Consider the following 21,915-nt stretch of genomic DNA (forward strand, 5'->3'; position numbering starts at 1 on the left):
CTATGTTATTAGAATTGAAAAGAAAAACAACAGGACAGGCAAGCTGTCAGGAAGCGGGAGAAAAGGAAGAGGGACAGCCTTGTCTTTTGAGTTCCGTCATGGAAGTCAGCAAGCAGCCACATGACAGGGACTGAAAGGTTCAGAGAAAGAGAGAAGGCCAAAGTCCAGAGAAGGCATGTCCAGGTCCTGACCAGTATCCAAAAGAAAGAAAAAGATAAAAAGAAGCAGAAAGGGAAAGTTATGCTTTTCTGCTAGTGACTGCACTGAGGTTGCTGGGAAGGAAAAGTACACTATCTCAGGGGATAATTACTCCTCCCATCTCCTTAGGGTGATAGCCTTCCTGAGTGGTGGTCTCTTGGCCAGGTGATTGACAGGCCCAGCTGGATTAACTTTTAAGGGAGGAGACAATGGAATGCCATGTCTCCACCCAGGGCTAGAGGCAGATGTTATTCTTTTGACCAGGAGGAAATAGCTTCCCTTTAATGGGCCTCAACAGAGCCCTGATATCCTCTAAGATTACTGTAACAAAATGGTGGATGGGGGCTTGTGCTTGATAGCTTTAAAAATGTTGGATAGATGATTCAAGTAAACTAGTAGTGGATTGGGGAAATATTAGGAAGGAAGGTGGCCAATTAAAGATGTGGTACTGTTGAACTTTTACATCACTGTGACAAAGTATCCAACAGAAACAACTTGTGGGGTGGAAGATTTATTTTGGCTCAGAGTTTCAGAGGGTTTTAGTCCATTAGCGCAGGGAAGGCACTGTGAATACCATGGTGGTAGAGACTGTTCACATGACTGCAGGCCAGTAAGCAGAGAGCAGATAGGAACCAGGATTCAATGTACAGCCTTCAAAAGCCCTCCCCTAGTGACCCTCTAGTGACTCCCTGGGACTAACTTCCACCTGCAAGGCTTCTACCTCCCAGAGGCTGAACAGTCACTCCAGGTAGCTCTTTCAGCTAAGGAACAAGGGCATGGTTCTCTGGGGGACTTTTCAGACTTAAATCCTGAAAGATATCAAATGAGTTACCATTGCAGGAAACCAGGGCCTAATTCTGCCAGGAAAGTCTGAAAATGATGTATAACACAGCCAGGGACTCCATCCAAGGGACGAGAGAACTGGAGTAGTCACCAGTGCCCTTGGCCATTGGATTATGAATGAGAACTACAAAGAAGCTGTGATCACAAATCCTGACTGATCAGAATCTCAGTGATGTGGAGAGTTTGGAATGTTGCAAATTCAGAGTCAAATTACCTTGGAGCATCTTTACCCCCCTTAATAGCCATTATTTCCTTCCTCTGTATACCTAACATCTTTGTGACCATTAGGTAAATCACTTTTGAATGTTCAGACTCCTAGTTCCCACAAACCAAAGGGCTAAGAGCGTCATCAGATAGCATCTGAGGCCTATAGTAGAGTTCCCCCTATTTTACTGAAACCCATCTCTGTGATACACCCACCAATGTGTTTGAAAGCATGTTGATTTATGACTTTCTTTGTTTTCTATAGAAACTTCATGGAGTTGCATGAGGTGCTCTTGGAGCTCATCAAAGAGTCACAGATAAGCAGGAGGCACTAGGCCCCTCTCTCCTAGTGGGCGGCTGCTGCCTGCTGCTCCAAGACTTGAAAGGTTACAGGGTAGTCTCCTGACTGAGCTCATGATCAGAGAAGGCAATCTTAAGCCCTGGACATTCACTAAAGAAGGCTTTGTGTCCTGAGCCAATATCAAGGGGATTCTTTCCTTAGTTCACTGGCCCAATTCCAGTCTTGGGAGTACTTTTCCTTTCTTAAAAAGATTAAAAAAGAAAATTTTTTTATGTGTTCGTGTTTTGCCTGCATGCATGTGAAGTGCACCACATGCATGTAATGCCCACAGTGGATACAAGAGGGTGTCAGATCTCCTAGAACTAGAGTTAAGGATGGTTATTAGCCACCATGGTGGTACTGGGATTTGAACCCAGGTCCTCTGCAAGAGCAGCTAGCGCTCTTAACCACTGAGACATCTTTTCAGCCCCTACGTTTCCTTTCTTAATAAGGTGTCTCTCTTTTTTTTTTTTGGTCTTTTTGAGACAGGGTTTCCCTGTAGCCCCAGCTGGTCTGGAACTCACTATGTAGACCAGACTAGCCTAGAACTCACAGAGATCCTCTTGCCTCTGCCTCCCAAGTGCTGGCACTAAAGGCGTGTGCCACCATGCCCGGCTTCTATTTCTACTTTTTATTGCTTGTCTCTGATGCAGTCTTTTGCCCTGGTATACATGGCTTGGTTCTCCCAAGCACACTTTATCTGACAGTCTGGGTTTCCTCATGGTTTCTCTGACCTCCATGACTAACTTAAAAGACATGACTTTTTCTTCATCTCCCCTGTGGGGATTTTCAGCTTGCCTGTACTGTTGTTTTTCTCTCAAACTTGTAATAAAATTGTCCTTGAGTTTCTTTCTAAGTTCACTTTTAAATTATTTTGCTAATGAGACAAGAATCCAAGAAGGAGATCCTTGAAGTACTGTTGTACTAAACCAGTTAATGTGAGAACTATGCCTGGGAGGGCCTGTGGCCAGTATTAAGTGGCTACAGAGTAACCGGTACTACTTTATTAATTCCTGGAGTGTATCTGAACCTAGAAAGCCATTCCAGGAAGTGTGCAGCTCATCCTTTTAATTAAGGGCTCTCACTAAATAGGGCCAGAAGGGTGGATCACCAACATTGCTCCTGGAAGGAGAGTGGAATTGAGAGACAAGGAGAGGGACCAGTCTGGAAATGCTTGGAATAATCCAGGACAACTCTCCAAATATGTAAGGTTGTGGAGGACATTTCTCATTAAAACAACCACATAGGGTAATTTTACAAAAAATGCAAGGATTCTTATTTTGGCGGAAAGGGAAATGGAACTCGTGGCTTTGCCTATGCTAGGCAAGTCCTCTGCTGCTGAACTACTCTCTCAGCTCCAGAAACTAAGCCTTATTATTTTCTCTAAAGATTTATTTTTATTTTATGTTTATGACTGTTTGCCTGCATGTATTTATGTGTATCATGTGCATGCCTGGTGACTGGGTTGGCTAGAAGAGGGCATCAGGTTCCCTGGAACAGGAGATATAGACAGTTGTTAGCTGCCACGTGGGTGCTGGGAACTTAACCTGGGTCCTCTACAAATGCAGCACTAAGTGCTCTTGACCACTGAAGCCATCTTTCCAGCTCCCAGAAATGAAGTTTTTAAAATGGAATGTGATATTAAATTGTATGAATAATTTAGTAGAAGGCAGAATTAACCACCAGGAAGACTCTCAGAGGGAACCCTCAGAAGTTGACAGACATCCATATTTATACCCATAGCCGAGTGCTACTCTCAACCTTAGAGATGCTTCTCTTTGCAATGAACAATGTTGAATACAGAGACCATGGCTGCTTAAGGTGCTGAAATAAGGTGCTCAGGGTATTTACAAGGAAGAATTATATTCTTATAGCTCACTGTATTCTTATAAATATCCACGTAAGTTTGAGCCATTTAAAAGTCTCCTTTTGTTTCACTTACTAGGTAGATACCTTGAACTATAACCCCGGCATGCCTTTTATTGCTCTGTGATGTTTTTACTTCCCTGAACTGTTTTATTACTCTGTAATATCTTGAAGTTGCTTTCTACTTACTATGTCTATTGATAAAGAATTAAAACTAAGAAAATGGAAAGTTCATCAAATGGTTTAATGAGACACCTGGTGCAATTAGTTCAAGAAAAGTGTAGATTAAATGCAACAACTATCTAAACTTCTGCCAGTGATCTGTTTTTATAAAACAGATACCCGTTTTTGAGTGATTCCTAGTCCAATTATCTATAGATCAAAAGGTGGTAGATGTCCTGTCCTGTCTAAGGTATCTACTTTGTAAGCTATGATGAACGGGTGAACTCAGGAAGGTACTTTCCTGAGATAACATGGCCCATTGTAAAAAGAGACATAGGGTCCAGGTGCCAGCCATAAAACAACGGCTTTAAAGTGCCTATTTAATATCCATCTATTCTTTGGTTTGAGGCCCAGAAAATCTAAAAGCTTTAGCGGCTGATTCCAGGACTTCATGCACGAGACAAGAATAAATGAGCTTTGACTTTCTCCTATTTAATTCTTGGTCTTTCAGCTGTTCAAAGACTTTTTTTCCCATAACATCACAACCACCTACAAGGTTCAGGGAACACTGCAGAAGAGTGGGTGAAAAGAATGTAAGAGCCAGAAGACAGGGAGGAGAGGTTAAAAATGCTGCCTTGTGGGTAGTCATGGACATTGTAATCATGATCTCATGGCAACTGTGGCCGCCTGCATTGTGCCTGCACAAGATCAGCCTGTCAACAATCAGTCATTGATCAGGGTAGGGTTCACAGGTCCCTACCCGACTCCAATGAACTATTGGTTATTGATGGTTTCTGGGGAGAAACACAGACATTGTCTCCAGTTAAGAATCCACTGATAAGCCCACCAACTCCAAAGCCCATGGTCACGCAGATGGCCCTGAGTAAACTCAATCACAAAACAAAAAGACATGAATGGAGGAAGGGGGCTTGTAGGGAGGAGGGACGGTAAAAGGTGTTTGGGGGTATTTTAGAGAGGGTGGGGGGTGGCACTATCAGGTAGGAAATTCATTCTTTCTCTCTCTCTCTTGAGACAGGGTCTCTATTTGGCCGTGGCTGGCTTGGAATTTGCTATGTAGACCAGGCTGGCCTCCAACCCGCAGAGATCGCCTGCCTCTGCCTCCCAGTTCTGGGATTAAAGGTGTGCACGCCCGGCTCAAAGAACAAATTTTTTAAAAAGTTAAATAAAAATAAAGTTGACAAAGAAAGGATGCCAGGGTGAAAAAGCCGACATAAAATGTGTTGGATAGGAGAAGAGAATTTGGTGCAAGGCCTTCACTGATGTGGAGTTCGCTTCCCCCAGAATCTGTAGTTCTGGAACGGGGTGGAATGAGGCAGGCACCAAACACCAGGATGCTTTTACAACTCTAAACACCAAAGAAACACAGTGGTCGAGAAGGGGGCGGGGCCTGGCGAGGGGGCAGAGCCTAGTGATTGAGCAAGGGTGGGCTCCCTTGGGGTGAGATCCGGGATGAAGCAATCTAGGGGAAAGCGGGCCAAAGTCCAACCCGTTAAACCTGCAGCCGGGTGGGCCTAGCGGGTGTGGAAGGCGAACTGCAGTGCCAGCCAATGAAAGGCGAGGAGAGGCGGGGCCTGAACGCTAATTGGCCAATAGAGACATGGTTCTTACGGATGACAGGAAGCCTGACTCCAACTTTGCGCACGCGCATCAGGGCGTCACCCGGCCAAGCGGAAGAACCCGTGCCATCTAGCACGCGGGTCACGTGACACAGAGTGGTTGCGTTCCGTTGGAGAAGGTAAAGGTCTCAGGGACCAGTGGGTCAGAGGAGCATCCTGGCGCTGTGACCTCGCCCGAGGCCTGGGGTCAAGACAGGCGGGAGGCGTGGCCGGGCCGCGCATGCTACCCGTGGGTGTGGCCTCGGGCCTTGGTGACGTCAGTGGGACGGACTCACCGCCAGACTGAGCCTGAGGAGGGTGGGCTTCCCACTGGTTGATTCACTGATAGACAGGTAAGTATGGAAAACAACTGTTTTTTTGTCGTTAAGATGCCTTGATCTTCAGTGGCCGGGTTAGCCTGATTGTGACGTCAAGGGGCGGGGCTTTCCTCGCGAGGGGGGGTGGCCTCTGGCCTGAGCTATGGCTTGTGGGCGTGGCCTGGTAGGGTCGGGGCGTGGCTAATGAACGGACTGGTTGGGGGTTGGGTGGGGGGGGGTGCCTGCTTCCGGGTGGATCCCTCTGCTTGGGTTCTGGCTCTGTGCGCTCTTCCTCAGGTACCGCGTCATGGAGACCCTCGGGGAGTGCCTGCTTCCGGGTGGATCCCTCTGCTTGGGTTCTGGCTCTGTGCGCTCTTCCTCAGGTACCGCGTCATGGAGACCCTCGCGGCCATGTCTGCCGAGGGCTTCTTCCCCTCGTTCCTGCTCCTGGCGTGCGGGACGCTGGTGGCCATCCTGCTAGGCGCTGCTCAGAAACTGGGGCTCTTCTACCAGCTAATGCACAAGGTGCTTAGGGCACAGGTGGGGAGGGCGGGGGACTGAAGATGCTACCCCAGCTCACTCACTGTACTAGTGGGGCAAGCGAATTCCTACAGAGTGACTGGTTGGAAGATTCTTTGCAGGGCTTTGTCCCTTCTGCCAAACTGTATGGGCCCTGGCCTTATTTGTCCCTTCTGCCAAACTGTATGGGCCCTGGCCTTAGAGATAATGGGGAAGCTATGGCTCTGGACAGCACACACTCTGCCTACCTCCATACCCAGGACCCTTAGTCTTTTTAACAGATCAGTGGACAGGAGGCAGGAGAGGAGATGGCTCTGAAATATGACAGTAAGCTCTCCTGAGCCTACCTCTTCAGAGGGCTTTTCTTACATACTACCACCTCCCTGGAATCAGGTGCTGTTATTTTTGTCCTCACATCAACAAGAGGAAACTTGAGTCTCAGCGAAGTTTGGTATTTGTCCTGGATGACATGTATGGGAAGAGCTGACCCGTACAAGAGCTGCAAGTCACACTCCAAACCATTGTTCCTGTCAGAAATTCTTCCCCCTACTACCCCCCTTGTCCTTCCTCTTCTAGCTGGCCTCAGTGCCGCTGACCTTGAGGTGTGTGTGGATTGGAGGTTGCAAGGCGGCTCAGATGCCCTTGGATACTCAGGGCATTTGGTGACAGTAGATGCGTCTGTGGCTCCTGGAAGCTTGTCAGCTGGATGTGAGCCTGCTTAGAGTGGGAGGGAGGCAGAAGGCTGGAGTTAGCAGTCCAGGTGCCAGGCCTGGCAGGGGTACCAGAAAGCAGGCACGAGTCCAAGCCCAGGGGCCTTGTGCCTCTTGCTAGGCTCCCCTGTGTTCTATAGACATATATACTTTCTTTCTCCCACCATTCCCAGGACAGGCAGTGTAGTCTATTACTGAGATGCTTCAAAACATGGATTCTAGCCCAGCCTGCTCCTGCAGGCCCATAATCCCAGCCTGGGAAGCCTAGTGAGACCTTGTCCTCAATAAAAAGTAGAAAGAGGGCTGGGGATATAGTTGCAGAGTACATGCCTTGCATGGTCTAGGCCTTGGGTTCAATCCCAAGTACAGCTTAAAAAAGAACATGGGTGGATTCTGTTGGGCCCTTTCACTTGGGCAAATCTTGATGTCCTTAGCTGTGGGAGATTCACTGAGTGTTGGGTATAGTGTAGTGTCTGGAACCAGCAACTTAAGCTCTGTCCTCTGACCCTGCCTGCTCTCATAGTTGCTCTTGGGCTGGCCTCTGACCGTCTCGCTCCTCACCTCCCCTGGCCCAGGTGGACAAGACAAGTACCCGGCACGGTGGGGAGAACGTGGCTGCCGTGCTGAGGGCCCATGGTGTGCGCTTCATCTTCACACTAGTTGGTGGGCACATATCTCCACTGCTAGTGGCCTGTGAGAAGCTAGGCATCCGTGTGGTGGACACACGCCATGAGGTCACTGCTGTCTTTGCCGCTGATGCCGTGGCCCGCCTGACTGGTAAGGGTGGCTCCAAGAGGTCTGAGGACTAGCAGGACAGTGACATGTGCAGCTTGTAAATGAGAGGTGGGGAGGGGAATTGGGGATAAGACCAATGGCTGAGAGGGTGGCATATCTGTCACTGGTTCTGTGTTTCAGGGACAGTGGGCGTGGCAGCTGTGACTGCTGGTCCTGGCCTCACCAACACCGTGACTGCAGTGAAGAATGCGCAGGTGGCCCAGTCCCCAGTCCTGCTTCTGGGTGGGGCTGCCAGCACCCTGCTGCAGGTGTGTAGTTCTTATGTGTGGGCAGGATACCCAGGGAGGCTCCGCAAGCTCACCTGGTAACCGTCTCACCCCTTCTCTGCCAGAAACGGGGTGCACTCCAGGCCATTGATCAGATGTCCCTGTTTCGGCCACTCTGCAAGTTCTGTGCTTCTGTTCGGAGGGTACGGGACATTGTGCCCACGCTGAGGGCCGCAATAGCTGTCGCCCAGTCAGGCACCCCAGGTAGGTGGGTGAGGGTGTTGGACAGTAGTCAGGCCCTGGAGTGTAGGGTCTGTGGCAGTTGCCACAGTTCAGACTCCCTATCCTTGCAGGTCCAGTGTTTGTTGAGCTGCCCCTTGATGTACTGTACCCCTACTTCATGGTTGAGAAGGAGATGGTGCCAACCAAATTGCCCAAGGGCTTCATGGGTCAAGTGGTTGTCTGGTGAGTACTGCCATCCCCATGGTACACCTTGTCCATCCCCTGCCCTTTTCTGCATCTCCTCCCCATGTGCACCCATCCTTCTTTGACTTTCACTGAATACACATGAACTGGGAGGAGCCAGCTGTAGGAGAGCATTCCAGGCAGAGACAACACCTGTAATGATCCTGAGGCAGGAGGGGACTTGGCAGGTTTTCAAAAGCAAGGTGTGGTCTCTATGATCAGAAAGAGGAGAGGGGCAGGCACTGAGCTTGAAGTTTTCCTATACTCCCTCCCTCTTCTTTACCTCTGACATTGCCTCTTCCTCATTCCTGTTTCCTTCCCTTCCACTTCCCCTTTGCCTGTCCTTGCCCCTCCCCTTCTAGATACTTAGTGAGCCAGCTCTCAGCTCTCTGCTAGATATCAGGAGATGCATAGGGTGACATTCATCGACAAGATATTCAGGTTCCTGTGCTCTGGTGTGTGAGACTTGCTGTGAGGGCCAGCTCAAGCAGGAACAGTTTTGTTTTGTGGCCTTGCTATGTAACCCATTTTGACCTAGAACTTGAAGAGCCTCCTCCCTCAACCTTCTGAATGTTGGGGTTACAGGTGCTACCCCTTTCTCTAGCCTTGTTTGTAATGCTCCTGGCCTCCTGTTTTCCTCAGAGCTACTTGCATGATTGCCTTTTCCCTTCCTCTTTATGTATTTTAATTTTCATTTTGGTTTTATGAGACAGGAATAAGCTTTGTAGCCCAGGCTGGCTTCAAATTGGCGTCAGTCCTGCCTCAGCCTGTCTAGTACTAAGTTGTCTTCCCTTTGATCTGTGGGTTCCCCATGGTTTCCCATGCCCTCCTCTTGACTCTGTAGCCTTGACTCTGACAAAACAAGTGTTGGCTCTGAGTTTTGACTGCTTCCTGCTGACACCCATGCGACTGTCTTCAGTGGGATTGACTATTCCTTGAGGGCAAGGCCTTGGCAGAATTTCTTTTTGTGTTACAGGGCCTTAAGAAAACTTGAGGCCTGGGGCCCAGTGAGTAAAGACACAGAGAGGCACTGTAAGAAGTGAGCCGGTGTCATTAACTCCCACAGACTGAGCGCCTTACAGACTGTTTCCCTCCCTCCCAGGGTTGCTGGGGCCTCACACACACTAGAAAGGGCTTTGCCACTAAGCTGCATCCCAAGTCTGCAAAATGCCTTATAACCTAAGTGGGAGGATGGTTAAAGCCTTTACATTTTACAGAGGAGGAAGCTCAGAAAGGTGAAATCACTTGCCCAAGTCACACAGCCGGAAAGCGGCAGAGTTGGGTCTGACCTGCAGCCTTAATTCTCATGCTGGCATCTGTGCTTGTGTTTTTTGTTTGTGAGGAACTTCATCAAATTGGGGTTTTGACCACCTGAAGTTTCTGAGGGCAAACAAGCAGCTGGGGACTTGGCTATTTAGTGTCCCTGTGTCATGGCTCATCCTTCCTGGTTCTTTCCTGGCCCCTTGCTTTCCCCAGTACCCCAAATCTTGTCATTAACCTTGGTGATTTGGTTCCTTCTCGGTCTCCTCACAGGTACTTAAAGAACTGCCTGACCAACCTCTTTGTTGGGGCTTGGGAACCTCAGCCTGAGGGGCCTCTGCCCCTGAACATTCCTCAGGCGTCTCCCCAGCAGGTGAATCACTCCTTTCCCTGGTATAGGACCCCTTTCCCCCACCTGACAGGGCCCTGTAGACCTTCTCCCTGGGCCAGCACTGAGACTTCAGTCTTGGGGGCCACTGGGGACCCCACAATGGACCTTGCTTTAAAAAGTAATTATTATTAGTGTGTGTGTGTGTGTGTGTACACCACTGTTCACATGTGTAAATCAGAGGACAACTTTGTGGAGTTGGTTCTCTCCTTTGGTCTTTATGTGGGTTCCTGGGACTGAACTCGGATCACTAGGTTTGCCAGTTAAGTACTGTTACCCACTGAGCCACCTTACTGACCTGCAAGATGGCCTTTTGATCCCTGCCTGTCACCCCAGATCCAGTGCTGTGTGGAAATCCTGAGCCGGGCCAAGAGGCCCCTGCTGGTGCTGGGGAGCCAGGCCCTGCTGCCCCCGATACCTGCTGACAAGCTTAGGTGAGGAGCTCCCGCCCTACTTTAGTGAGGTGGTCCTGGTTCCTGGTGTTCTGGTCCCTGGCCACACTGACTCTGCTTTGCCTGGACCTCCAGAGCTGCCATAGAGACCCTAGGTGTTCCCTGCTTCCTGGGGGGCATGTCTCGGGGGCTACTGGGCCGGAACCATCCCCTCCACATCCGGCAGAACCGCAGTGATGCCCTGAAGAAAGCAGATGTTGTTGTCCTGGCAGGTGGGCTCAGCATTTTCCTCTCCCTCCCTTCCTCCAGTGCCCACCCTACTATCATCACTAGCACCCTACACGATCATTGACCCCATCCCCTTCCTCCAACTCCTTCCCTTCAGGCCTTTGAATAAGCCCGAGTCTGCAAGTCAGTGAATGCACCCCAGACTGTAGCAGAGTGCTGTGACCTAGCTTCCCCCAGAGAGTGCACTCCTCATGGTGCTCGTGCCTTACATACATTTTCACACACAGTGCTCTGTAATCTACCAGACGTATAACAGGTGTGTCCGTTTTGCTCTACACAGATGTGTATTGCTTAACGACAGTGCATTCTGAGAACCAGCGCTAAGTGACTTTCTAATGTGGATTTTGAGTGTATGTACATAAGCCATTGGGTGGCTGTGACAACGGGTAGACCATGCCATTTGTGGAACCATGGTCATATGCGTGTGATTTGTCACTAACTGCAGCATTGTTAGTCTGTAGGACTGTAATGATAGCTCACATACAGTGGCTTACAACATGTTCGCAATTGCTCAAGACTCATCAGCAGGTTCGGCAGGACAGGAGCTCTGGGTTTGGTTGGGCTTATTTGTGAGCCTGGGTGGATCAGCAGCTAGCCAAGCTAGTCCACGTGGGGCTCCCTATTTATTTGGGTGTGTCAGGCTTTGTGGCTGATCTAGATATGTCTCTGCTCGGGTAACTTGAGTCTGCCTGTTCTCAAGCTCCTTACCTCCCAGTAGACCAGCCTGGTTAGGTCACATGGTAGCAGAGGGAAACATGCTTATTGCTTTTTCTTTTTTGTTGTGCTGGGGCTGGAACAGAGGGCCTTGCATGTGCCAGGCATGTGTTCTGCCACTGAGCTACATATACCCCAGTCCTAAAGGCCACTTGAACTCTGGTCTTAGGAATGGCACAACATTGCCTCTGCCGTGGTCTCTTGGTCAAAGCCATTAAAGAGGCTTGTCCAGAGTCCAGAGCTGGAAAGTCAGGCTAGTAAGATGGCTCAGTGGGTAAAGGCTTTTACTGCCAAGCCTGATGACCTGATTTCCATCACTGGAACTCACATGATTGGAAGAAAGAACTGACTCCTGCAAGTTTTCCTCTGACTTCCACGTGTGACACAGTGGATCAGAAATGAGTGCACATTTGACAACCTGCCTGTCACCTAGGAGCTGTATGTGACTTTCGCCTCTCTTATGGTCGTGTTCTTAACCGCAAGAGCAAAATCATCATTGTCAATCGGAACCGAGACGATATGTTGCTCAACTCAGACATCTTCTGGAAGCCCCAGGAGGCCGTGCAGGGTGAGCATCCCTATCACATGCAGGGTCCTTTTCCTCCTGCCTCTGCTGCAGCTAGCTTGAAGCGGGTGTCAGGTGAGGCTAAACCCTGCCCCAGGGGACACTTGGGCAATCTGAGACACATTTGACTTGCAGACTGATGGGTGCTTCTATAGGAACGGGGTAGGTGGGTACAGAAGGAGGCTTGGAATTGTGCAGATGATCAACTCCTGGGTGCAGCCTCACTCAAACCATGGCCCCTGAACCTCTGTTCCGGGTTTAATTTCTATTTTTTTTCTCCCTTTCCATGCCATGTTCTGCCCACGGTTCTAAGACATTTGCTTTCGTGTAGCGCAGGCAACAGGATCCCTTTGATTTAACCAGAGAAGCGGTACCACTGTGTGTATGTTTGGGAAGGTCCACCCCAGCAGTGGGTGGTAGGCTGAGGTGGGGAAGGGCAATTAAAGAATTAGGGTAAACTAGGAAGATGTTGCATGCCTGTGATTCTAGCTACTTGGGGGTTAGAGGAGAGCAGAGGTGGGAAGACTGCCTGTTTGAAGCCATCTGGGTAACTTAATCAGCAAAACCCTGTCTCAAAATAAAATAAAATGAGATGGAGTGTTAGGTACATGGTGGTGCATACTTGTAATCCCAGCATTGAAGCAGGAGGACCTCTGAGTTAGAAGCCATCCTGGGTTGCACAGTGAATTTAAGGCCAGCCCAGGCTAGCTACAGTGTGAGATCCTGTTTCAGAAACATCAAAAAAAGGGCTAGTGTGGTAGTGCGTGACTTTAATCACAATACTCAAGAGGCAGAGGCAGGCTTATCTCTGAGTTCAAGGCCAGCCTGGTGTACATAGCAAATTCCAGGCCAGCAAGAGCTTCGTAGTGAGACCTTGTCTCAAAACCAAACCAAAACAAAAACCAATAAACGGCAGCAACAACAAAATACCAAAAAAGGACTGGAGGGATGGCTTAAAAGATAAAGGTGCTTGCTGCCAAGCCAGATGACCTGAGTTTGATTTCCAGAACCCACATGGTAGAAGGAGAGAACTGAAACTTCATACATTGCTTGTGTGCCCACACACATACACATGCACACAATAAATAAATACCTAGTTTTTTAGACACTGAAGTGTTTATCCTGGATGTTCCAGACCCTGGGTTCTTTCCTTAGTGCTAAAAAAAAAGAGGGCCAGAACAGAAATGATATGACCTGGTGTGAGAAGTGACAGCTCTAAATGTGGGCCTGCTCATGTCTTAAGAGGGGTGGTGAGAAGTGCACCACCAGCCACTCATTCATGCAGTGCTCTGTGAGTTCCTATGTGCTTCAGTGGGTGAGATGCTTTGGAGGTAGAACTGACAAAACTTGGTGTAAGGAGGTGGTAAGGCTGGCTTGGGTTTGTGACCTCCCTAAATCTCATTTCCCAGACCTTGCCCTTCATCTCACCAGGCCTCCTTCAATGGTTCTCACAGGCTCTGTGAGGTGTTTTACCTACTTTGCCCTAGAAAGCCTTGGGCTGGCTTCCATGCCTTCTGCTTGGATGCTGCTCTTGGCTTCTTGCTGTGTTTATGCCTCTAGTACTGGTTGGGCAGGAGGAAGCCCTGCTCTGCAGCTGGACCAACGGCTCTGCTTTCTTCCTCAGGAGATGTGGGCTCCTTCATGGTGAAGCTGGTAGAAAGCCTTCAGGGCCACACGTGGGCCTCAGACTGGGCTGAGGAGCTGAGGGAAGCTGACTGGCAGAAGGAACAGACCTTTCGGTTGGTTTAGGTGGAGTGGACATGGTGGGGGAGAGGGTGGAGAGAGTGGAGATGGGGGTCTGTTCCCAGTCAGCCCCGATAACCTCTGCTGCCCTATTGTAGGGACAGGGCTTCGATGCCTGTGTCTCAACACCTGAACCCAGTGTGGGTGTTGCAGCAGGTAGAGGAAACTCTGCCTGACAATGCACTTCTTGTGGTTGATGGTGGGGACTTCGTAGCCACTGCTGCCTACCTGGTACAGCCCCGAGGTCCCCTTCGCTGGCTTGATCCTGGTAAGGAAAGGTCCACACCTGGGGCAGTTTGCACTGCCTAGACCCTTCACAACTATTTGCTCTTCGTCTTTCTAGGGGCCTTTGGGACTCTGGGAGTTGGTGCAGGGTTTGCACTTGGGGCCAAGCTGTGCCAGCCGGATGCTGAGGTGAGGCACTGGATGTGGGAGATTTGCTGCTTTCTGGGCTGTGAACCACCCTAATTGCCCTGGATTCCCCCTACCAGGTCTGGTGCCTGTTTGGGGATGGAGCCTTTGGCTATAGCCTCATGGAGTTTGACACGTTCATCAGACACAAGGTGACTAGGTTGCCATGAGTGAGGAAAGTTTAGTGCCCAGGGTTCTGGGCAGTGTCATCAGGGTGGGCTGAAGTGGGAGAGCCTTCCTAGTGGGCCATAGGCCTTGTCCTGAAGGCTGTGGCTTGGCCATGTCTCTTTTCTACAGATACCACTGATGGCTTTGGTAGGGAATGATGCAGGCTGGACCCAGATTTCTCGGGAGCAGGTGCCCAGGTTGGGCAGCAACGTGGCCTGTGGTCTGGCTTATACTGGTGAGGATCAGGGTATTTCAGGACCAGCTGGGCTTTTTCCTCTCCTGGGCTGGCCCTCTGCTACTGTGTGACTTGGTGTTTTCTTTTAGACTATCACAAGGCAGCCATGGGCCTGGGGGCCAGGGGCTTGATGCTCTCACGGGATAATGAGGATCAGGTGGTCCAGGTGTTGCGAGATGGCCAGCAGCTGTGCCGAGAAGGCCACCCAGTTGTGGTCAACATCCTGATTGGGAGGACAGATTTCCGAGATGGCTCCATTTCTGTATAGGGTCTTGTGGGTCAGTGTGTCTGGCTGACCTGAAGTCCTCACCCTTTCCTACTCTGGGTTTGTCTCAGGGGGTCCAATAATTCTACAACTCTTCCTGAGTGGGAGGAGGAGGAACCAAAGTTCAGGGAGGCACTTGGCCATTCCTAGGGAGTAGGCCAGGCTCAATGGTGTCCCTTTCCTCCCCTCTTGTAAGACTGAATAAACCACATCTGGCTTATGTGGGCCCAAAGACCCTCGGACTCTCAGAACATGTGTATACTGGTTTATTATCCACAAAGCTAGAAGCGGTGGGAAGAAGTGGGAGACAGGAAGGGGACCCAGCTCTTCCACCTGATCACTGGGGATTCCGGGGTGCCTGGACATGGCAAGTCCTACCCCACTCTGTGGTCCCTGAAAGAGTCCCACATGCCCACTCCAGACAGGTCAGTGCACACAAGTCCTCACACACAGACACACACATGCATGGAGGCAATAAATATCCGTACCAAAGTGCCCCTAGCCTTGCACCTCAGGCTGGGTCCCTCCAAAAGAGAGGTGTTTAAGTGCTCAGTTTTTTCAGGGATGGGGAGGGACTGGCTGGGGAAAGGAGGGGTTAGATTCTGTCTCCATTTGCTGGTTGAAGGCTCATCATGGAGTCTTCCCTGGAAGAGTGGAGGAAGCTTGCTGTTTTTCTGTAATCCCCAAATAGAGCTCAACTTTTGGGCTCTTTCCCTCCAACAGAACCTCATGATTGTCTTTAGATCCTCCAAGGGAGGGAGAAACAGTGTAGTGCTCAAAGCTAATACTGGTTTGGTTGACAGCAGCAAGAGGACTAACTAAGGACGTCTCAACAACCCAAGGTAATGCTCACAGTAATTGGTATTTCCCTTGCAAAAGGGAGGCAAGCAGAACAGAGGAGCCCCAGTGTGCAGGAGAGGTGGTCCTGATGGCTACTCTTTTGAACTCCCCAGTGCCTGGCCCTTGCAACTAATACCCAAATATTGGGTACTAGAAACTGGAAATGATTCTTAGCTCAAGCAACCAGGTGCTTGGCCTGAGCCCTCTTAGGTCATGGGACATTGTCTTAGTAATCAGGAACCCTGTCCCTGGTAACCAAAACCTGGTCCCTAGCGACCAGGAAGCAATTCCTTAGTAACTAGGGTCCTGTGGGCCAGGGTCGGGGGCTCAGAGGCACACATTGATTTGCTTGGAGAGTTCTCTCTCCAGGTCTAGGATGAGGGCGTCAAAGTCTTTGAGATTCAGGTGTGGGTTGAAGGGTGCATCAAACTCATCTTCAAAGTCAGCAGTGCCACTCGGCTCTCTGGTCTCATCTTCATCTTCACTGTCACTGCCAGTCACCTGGTCATAGTCAGGCCCAGACAGGAAGTCCCGCCCACGTGGCAGTAAATCTCCCCCACACACACTCCAGTCACCAGCATAGCGGTTGCTTGGGGGGCTTTCTGGACCTCCGTGGCCACGGGGTCTAGTCACTACTGGGGCTGCTGGCGGCAAGTGCAGCGGCTGTCGTTTGGGCCGCAAATATAGTGGAATGTCTGGAGCCTCTGGGGGATGGCGGGTATCTGCAAAGGATTGGGTAGAAGGGGTGTGTATGTGTGGCTATGTGAAGTCCTGTACAGAGGGTGGAGGGAAGGGTGACATCCAGATCCCCATCTGCCTTTGGAGAGGCAAATTTACAGTTACCCTGGGTGGGCGTGGCCTTCCTTAAATCCCAGTCTGTGATTGGCCAGTAGGGAAGGCACGCTGTCAGGCTGTGCAGGCTGTGGGCTGGACTCACCTGGCCAAGACTGCAGCAGATAGTGAAGGACTTCGATGTGGCGCTTGAAGTCCACTGCGCTGGTGACGCCTGGGCCAGAGCTACGGGTGCTGCGGGACCGTGTAGGTGCCTGTCTTGCGGGCAGCAATACGGGTCCGAAGCACACGGCCAAGTTCTGTGGGGTCATGCGGTTATGACCATGGAAGGAGGAGACGAGGCGCAGGTGGTCCAAGAGAAGTGTCAGTGTGGCCTGCGGAAAGCGTTGCAAGAGTGGGCATGAGGTAGGCAAAACCGAATCCGTGTAGCACTTGCACGACATTTACGGGTGGCTTAGACTAGGGAAACAGGTTCAAGTTCTCATAGCTGAGCTAAGGCTGTTAACCACTAGGTAGGTGTTAGTATTAGGATCTCATTTTGTTGAAGGGGTGATTAAGGCCAAGGGAAGCTTAGCTTTGGAATGGAAGCCCTTGGATACCAACCCATTCTGTGTTAGGCAGTGTTAGTATGAAATCTCACTTTTATAGATGAACATATTGAAGCACAGAGGGAAAGGATTTGTCCAATATCCCACAGTCAGGGATTTCTCCTGTGGTAGGTTGGCAGATCTATCTGCTGTTTGCTATATAGCCCAGGCTGACCTTCAAATGGAAATCCCCCTGTGCCTTGGAGTTCCGAGTGCTGGACAGGCATGTGACACTGCTTAGCTAGAGTATGTGTTCTGGACACATCCTGGCAGTGTGACTGTGCAAATCACTCAATTGAGCCTTCATTCCTAACCCAGAACCTGACATACAGCATGTACTTTATTGGGATGTGATGATCCTGTATGTTAACTACAGGCTCAGGCATGGGTGAATCACCCCTGGTATCATCTGCTTCATGTCCCAGTATTCACACTAGGCCAACTCACCCTTTCCACATCTGGCAGGCAGCTGAGGAGCCCTCTGGTACCCTCAGGACCCAGGGAAGCTCTGCTTGGGTGCCCTTGGGCCATAGCCTCCAGCACCACTTGGTAGAGGGGCTGGGTGATGAGCGGAGTGGGCAGTTCCCGAAGATAATCTTTGAGGATGCCTGTGGATACAGGGTGCCCTCTGGTCAGGGCATTGGGGTTTGTGAAGCCAGAGTGGTCATTGGGGCTAGTGGTGGTGGTAATGGGAAAAGGACAGGTGTAAAGTGACAAAATCAGACTGGAGGAAGAGGTTCCATTGGGGCCACCAGGCCAGCCTGGAGGTGAGGGCTGAAAGGACTGAGCAGACAAGGGAGAAGGGGCCATGCTGTTCATACCCGTGATGACGTTGACATCAGGGTATATGTCTTCAGAGAGGCACACGGCCGCACTGTCCTGCTCAAAGGCATCCCGCAGTTCTTTCTTCACTGCTGCTGAGCCACACAGACGGTACAGCCCCACCACCTGGGTGTGGAGACAGGATAGCTTCCTGGGGTCATATAGCAAGGCCTACTTTGGTGGGACTGGAGGTTGGGGCTGGGGTGGCAGTGAGTGCTGTACCATGGAAGGGTGGGGCCCAATTGCATGCATCCTCATTGACTGCCTTTCTGCTGCTGTGACGACTGTCAGAGATATGACCCTAAGCCAGGCCCAGTGGTATAGCATTTGAGCAGCCAAGGCAGGAGGATCACCCGGGCTACAGGCTTCAGAGTGAGTTCAAGGCCAGCCTGGGCAACTTGGCAAAACTCGGGTCTTTGAAAGTAAAAAGAGGGCTGGGGGCTTAGTTCAGTGGTAACATGTTTGTCTAGCATGTAAGAAGCCCTAAATCTAATCCCCATCACCACCAAACAACAAAATACCAGAAGATAATGGCCTTCTTAAAACTTCTGCTTGTACCACTTGCCTAGGGTCCCTTCTGACTTCTCAGTTCACATGTAATATCTTCCTCCAGGAAGCCTTCTCTGACCACCCCAACTAAGTCAGACTGCTTTACATTCTCTCAGCCCCTGCCACCCCCCCTCAGCTTTTTTGAGACAAGGTCTTACCAGGCAGCTCAGCTGGCCTTGCATTCTCTACCCTGCCTTAGTTTCTCTAGTGATTATACTGGGTGCCATCATGCTGGGCTACCTCCCTCAACTCCCTAACCAGCTGCAGTCTGACATTTGTGAATTGCCAGTCCTCTCCTTTCTTCAGGAGATAGTTCCAGAAGGGCTGAGATCCTGTTATAAATGGATCCAGGGCCCATGGCTTCTGGCTTGGGTGCTATGGTATGTGGGGGAGGGCCTCTTGTTCCCCTAGGTGAGTATTGGATCCAGGAGCAGCTCAGGTTAGTGGAGGGGTAATGGGCAGTGGGTCTAAGGTAGCAGGGTAGGGCAAGGGCTCACCCGCAGCCCTCGGCACTCGATCTGCCGGACACACTTTTGGATGATGAGAGGCACCTGTCCTGGGGACTGCTCCCGCTCCACCAGCAGCTGCAGGGGCAGCCCGAAGACCCGGGGCTCTGCAGTGTCAGGGGCCTCCTGCCGCTCTGACAGTGTTAGCTTGGCGTAGAGTAGCCCCTGGGGTTCCAGACGGACAGCCAGTTGCTGGGCCTGGCACCCTGAGAATGCAAGGGGGCCTGAGCTAGGTCTGTACCAATGATTCTTGTGTTCTGCACCCCCTCATCAAGGCCACCCCTCACTCGTGAAGCCCAGCCCCCTGGGCACTAGGGTAGAAGAGGAAGCCCGAAGCTGGGACTTGTACCCTGTTCCTCCTTTCTGAAAAATTCCATGTCCTACCTCGGAAGACCGTAGGCAGTAGCACAGTGCCCTGGGCACAGGGCCGATGCCGCCTCATACCAGGGTCCCATGCAAGTACCAGGGCCTGAAGTAGCTGAGCAGCCTCTAACTCCAGATGGAAGGTGTGGTCCAGCCTCAGAAAGTCTGGTCCCGCTCGCAGTGGCCCTGTGCGGGCCCGGGCTACCCCATCCACTTGCAGCAGACAGCAGAGATCTCTTGGAGTGGCCCCCGTAGCTGGCCGCAGACCCCCAAGCCCATACAGGTGCAGACTGAGGCGCCCCCAGAGTGATGCTGGAGGCGCCCGGGCTGATGGGCCCACCTCATAAGGCCGGAAGGCAGTGGGTGATGGGAGTCCTCCGGGACGCTCGGGGGAGTCCCCATCACTGAGGTACCCAGCCCTTGGACTTCTGGTGCCTCCAACCACTGATGCCTGCCCAGGAGTCCCCACGCTGCTGTCCAGGTGGTAGCGGCTGATGACAGAGCCTGCTGGGGCGGTCCTCTCGCGCTCCCGGCCTGTGCGGGTACCTCTCAGGCTCAGGCGGCGGCGCAGCTCAGGCAGCTTCTTCATCTTCATGGACAGGCGCCTGGCAGGGCCCGGGGACTTGGTACGGGAGGTTTTTACAGGAGGACTGGCAGGGGCTGTACCTGTGGGGAAAGCTGACCTCAAGGACCAGGGTCAGGGGTGTGAGGCTTGTGGTCGCCTGTGAGAAGGTGAGAGTGACATTTGTGCCTACCTTGGACGGTTGGGCCTTCTGGCTCAGATAAGGCTGGTTGTGATCTGACGGGCTCAGGTGCTGGTGGTCTGGGGTCTTCCTCAGGAATAGGGTTGTACCAGATCTCACCAGCAGGCTCGCCACTGCTGGGTGTCCCAGGCCCCAAAGATACCTCCTCTGGTGGCTTGGCCCCACCTAGTACCCATCGGCGGCTGCTGGATTCCAGGCTTTGCAGGTAGGCACCCCGAGCAGGGCTGCGAGGAGCTTCAGGACTGGGAGGCCCCTCTGCTCCAGCCTGCCGTCCTTCAAGGGCCTGAGGCTCTGGCTCTGGGGTGCTGGGCTCTGGGTGCTGGGCTGGGTGGCCTGGTGGAGGGCAAAGAGAGTAAGACCCAGCTCTCAACCCCCAGCCTGTAGTGTGCTAAGGGGCTTCAAACCTCACACCATGTGACAGATGGGATGCCCTGTCCAATCCTGAAGCTTAAGTCACTGCCCCCTGGGACCTGCTGTTTTTGGTGATGCTGGCAGTCTCTGCTAGTCACCTCAGTCCCCAGCTTGGAGGTCCCCTGCTCCAGCCCTCAGCATAAGGCAGACCAGGCTTTTCCAGCCTCCAGGGTCCAGGTCAGGTGTCATTAGGGCCTCAAGTAACTTTGTTCTCATCTTCCCTCTCCCTCTTCCAGACCTCTTTTAAATCCTGGTGTGGAGTTCTGTGGCTGTCCCTTCTCACTAAGTGGCCTTGAGCAAGTCACTTCCCTGAGGCTCCATGTCCTACAGAATGAGATGTGATGGCCACCCTCCAGGCTTGAGGGAGCTCAGTGTGAGACATGCTTTTAGACAAGTTGCAGCTCAGCTCATGGCCCCAGCAGATGCTGCTGGACTGCGCTGCTCCTGAGGTAGGAGCAGGCATAGCAGGGAAGGTAACCCTGAATGCTGGCTCCCCCTTCCTGCAGCCCCTTCTCCCATATTGCAAACTATTCCCTGAAACCGTTCCCCGAAGGACCTCACCCCTCACTCCAGGCCAGATCTCTACAGTCAATACCCCATACCCACCCCCTCCCTGCCCCTGCTCCATCCTCTTTCTGACATCACTGTCGATTTCTTGTGTGTGTTTATATGTAGGCACCTGGGTCTCTTCTCTGGCCCTGAGAACCCTGGGAATGGCTGGGAAAGGGCAGGGAGGAGGGGTCAGGCCTTTGAATTGGTTATCTGGCCTTCCTCCTTTGACTGGTTCCTTCCCAGGCTCCCCCATCCCATACAACTACCATTTCCCTAAGGTCTTATCCTGCTGACTATAGACTGCGAATTCTTAGCACCTCCTATTTCCACCCTCCAGCACCCTGCCTGCTTCAGCGTTCCACAGGGGTGTTTAGTCAATTCACCGACCCTGGGAAAATTACTCAACAGCTATGTGCCTCAGTTTCCCCATCTGTATAAAGGGGACAGGTTCGTAGGGCTGCCCAATGTAGGTGTAGCTGCAGCCCCCGTTGCGATGATGGAACGGGCGTCGGGGAAATCAATAATCCTTGCGCTGCCTCTGTCTTGTGCAGGAGTGCATCCCCCATACCCCCATGCTTCAGGGCCCAGCGGCCTGACAGGGCACAGTGTCCCTGCCTCGCTGTGGGTCCTCCCCTCCACCCTCGGAGCTCTCCCGGTCGCAGCTCCTTCTCTTGTCAGGAGTGAGGCCCCCTCTCGGGCCTCTCAAGGAACCCGCGGGGCTGGCAACCTGAGCCAGCCGCACATAACGGTTCGCAGCCTCTGCCTAGCCAGGACTGGGTCCTTCCGGCGGCGGGGCTCCTCCCGGGTTCTCCCCCGAGGCTCTAACGCCCCCCACGGGGATCTGAGCACCCCAGGCCGGGCGGTGCTCCTTCTCCCTCTGGACAGGAGCCCCTAGCACTTACCGCGCTCCTTTGCGTCGGACTTTTTCCGGGGAAGTTTCTCCCGGCCCCGCAGGCGGGAGAAGGTCTTCCTGAGCAGTGGCTGAGCCATGCTGAGGCCCGGCCAGACCGAGTGCGCGCCCCAGCTGCGGCTGTCCGCCCCGCCCGCAGCCCCCCCTGC

The 21,915-nt window shown here is 51.9% G+C and overlaps 2 protein-coding genes across 2 annotated transcripts; one reads left to right on the forward strand and one right to left on the reverse strand.

The window, feature by feature from the left end:
- Positions 1 to 5,312: 5,312 nt before the first annotated feature.
- Ilvbl (ilvB acetolactate synthase like) lies at positions 5,313 to 14,918 on the forward strand. Its single transcript, XM_008832439.3, has 16 exons — positions 5,313 to 5,582; positions 5,930 to 6,071; positions 7,351 to 7,552; positions 7,691 to 7,818; positions 7,902 to 8,040; positions 8,130 to 8,241; positions 9,775 to 9,874; positions 10,226 to 10,323; positions 10,417 to 10,553; positions 11,717 to 11,851; positions 13,473 to 13,587; positions 13,690 to 13,859; positions 13,935 to 14,005; positions 14,083 to 14,154; positions 14,300 to 14,405; positions 14,495 to 14,918. Exons 2-16 carry the CDS (start codon positions 5,940 to 5,942, stop codon positions 14,671 to 14,673), a joined length of 1,896 nt encoding a protein of 631 aa, XP_008830661.1. The 5' UTR covers positions 5,313 to 5,582; positions 5,930 to 5,939; the 3' UTR covers positions 14,674 to 14,918.
- A 5-nt stretch (positions 14,919 to 14,923) lies between these two features.
- Syde1 (synapse defective Rho GTPase homolog 1) lies at positions 14,924 to 21,909 on the reverse strand. The gene is made up of 8 exons (XM_008832435.2): positions 21,759 to 21,909; positions 19,885 to 20,226; positions 19,151 to 19,795; positions 18,758 to 18,972; positions 17,711 to 17,837; positions 17,337 to 17,497; positions 16,448 to 16,676; positions 14,924 to 16,232 (listed from the first exon to the last, which is right to left on the reverse strand). Exons 1-8 carry the CDS (start codon positions 21,844 to 21,846, stop codon positions 15,838 to 15,840), a joined length of 2,202 nt encoding a protein of 733 aa, XP_008830657.1. The 5' UTR covers positions 21,847 to 21,909; the 3' UTR covers positions 14,924 to 15,837.
- Positions 21,910 to 21,915: the final 6 nt, after the last annotated feature.

The sequence above is a fragment of the Nannospalax galili genome, unplaced genomic scaffold (assembly GCF_000622305.1).
Source record: "Nannospalax galili isolate Female #2095 unplaced genomic scaffold, S.galili_v1.0 scaffold2896, whole genome shotgun sequence".
Taxonomy (NCBI): Eukaryota; Metazoa; Chordata; class Mammalia; order Rodentia; family Spalacidae; genus Nannospalax; species Nannospalax galili.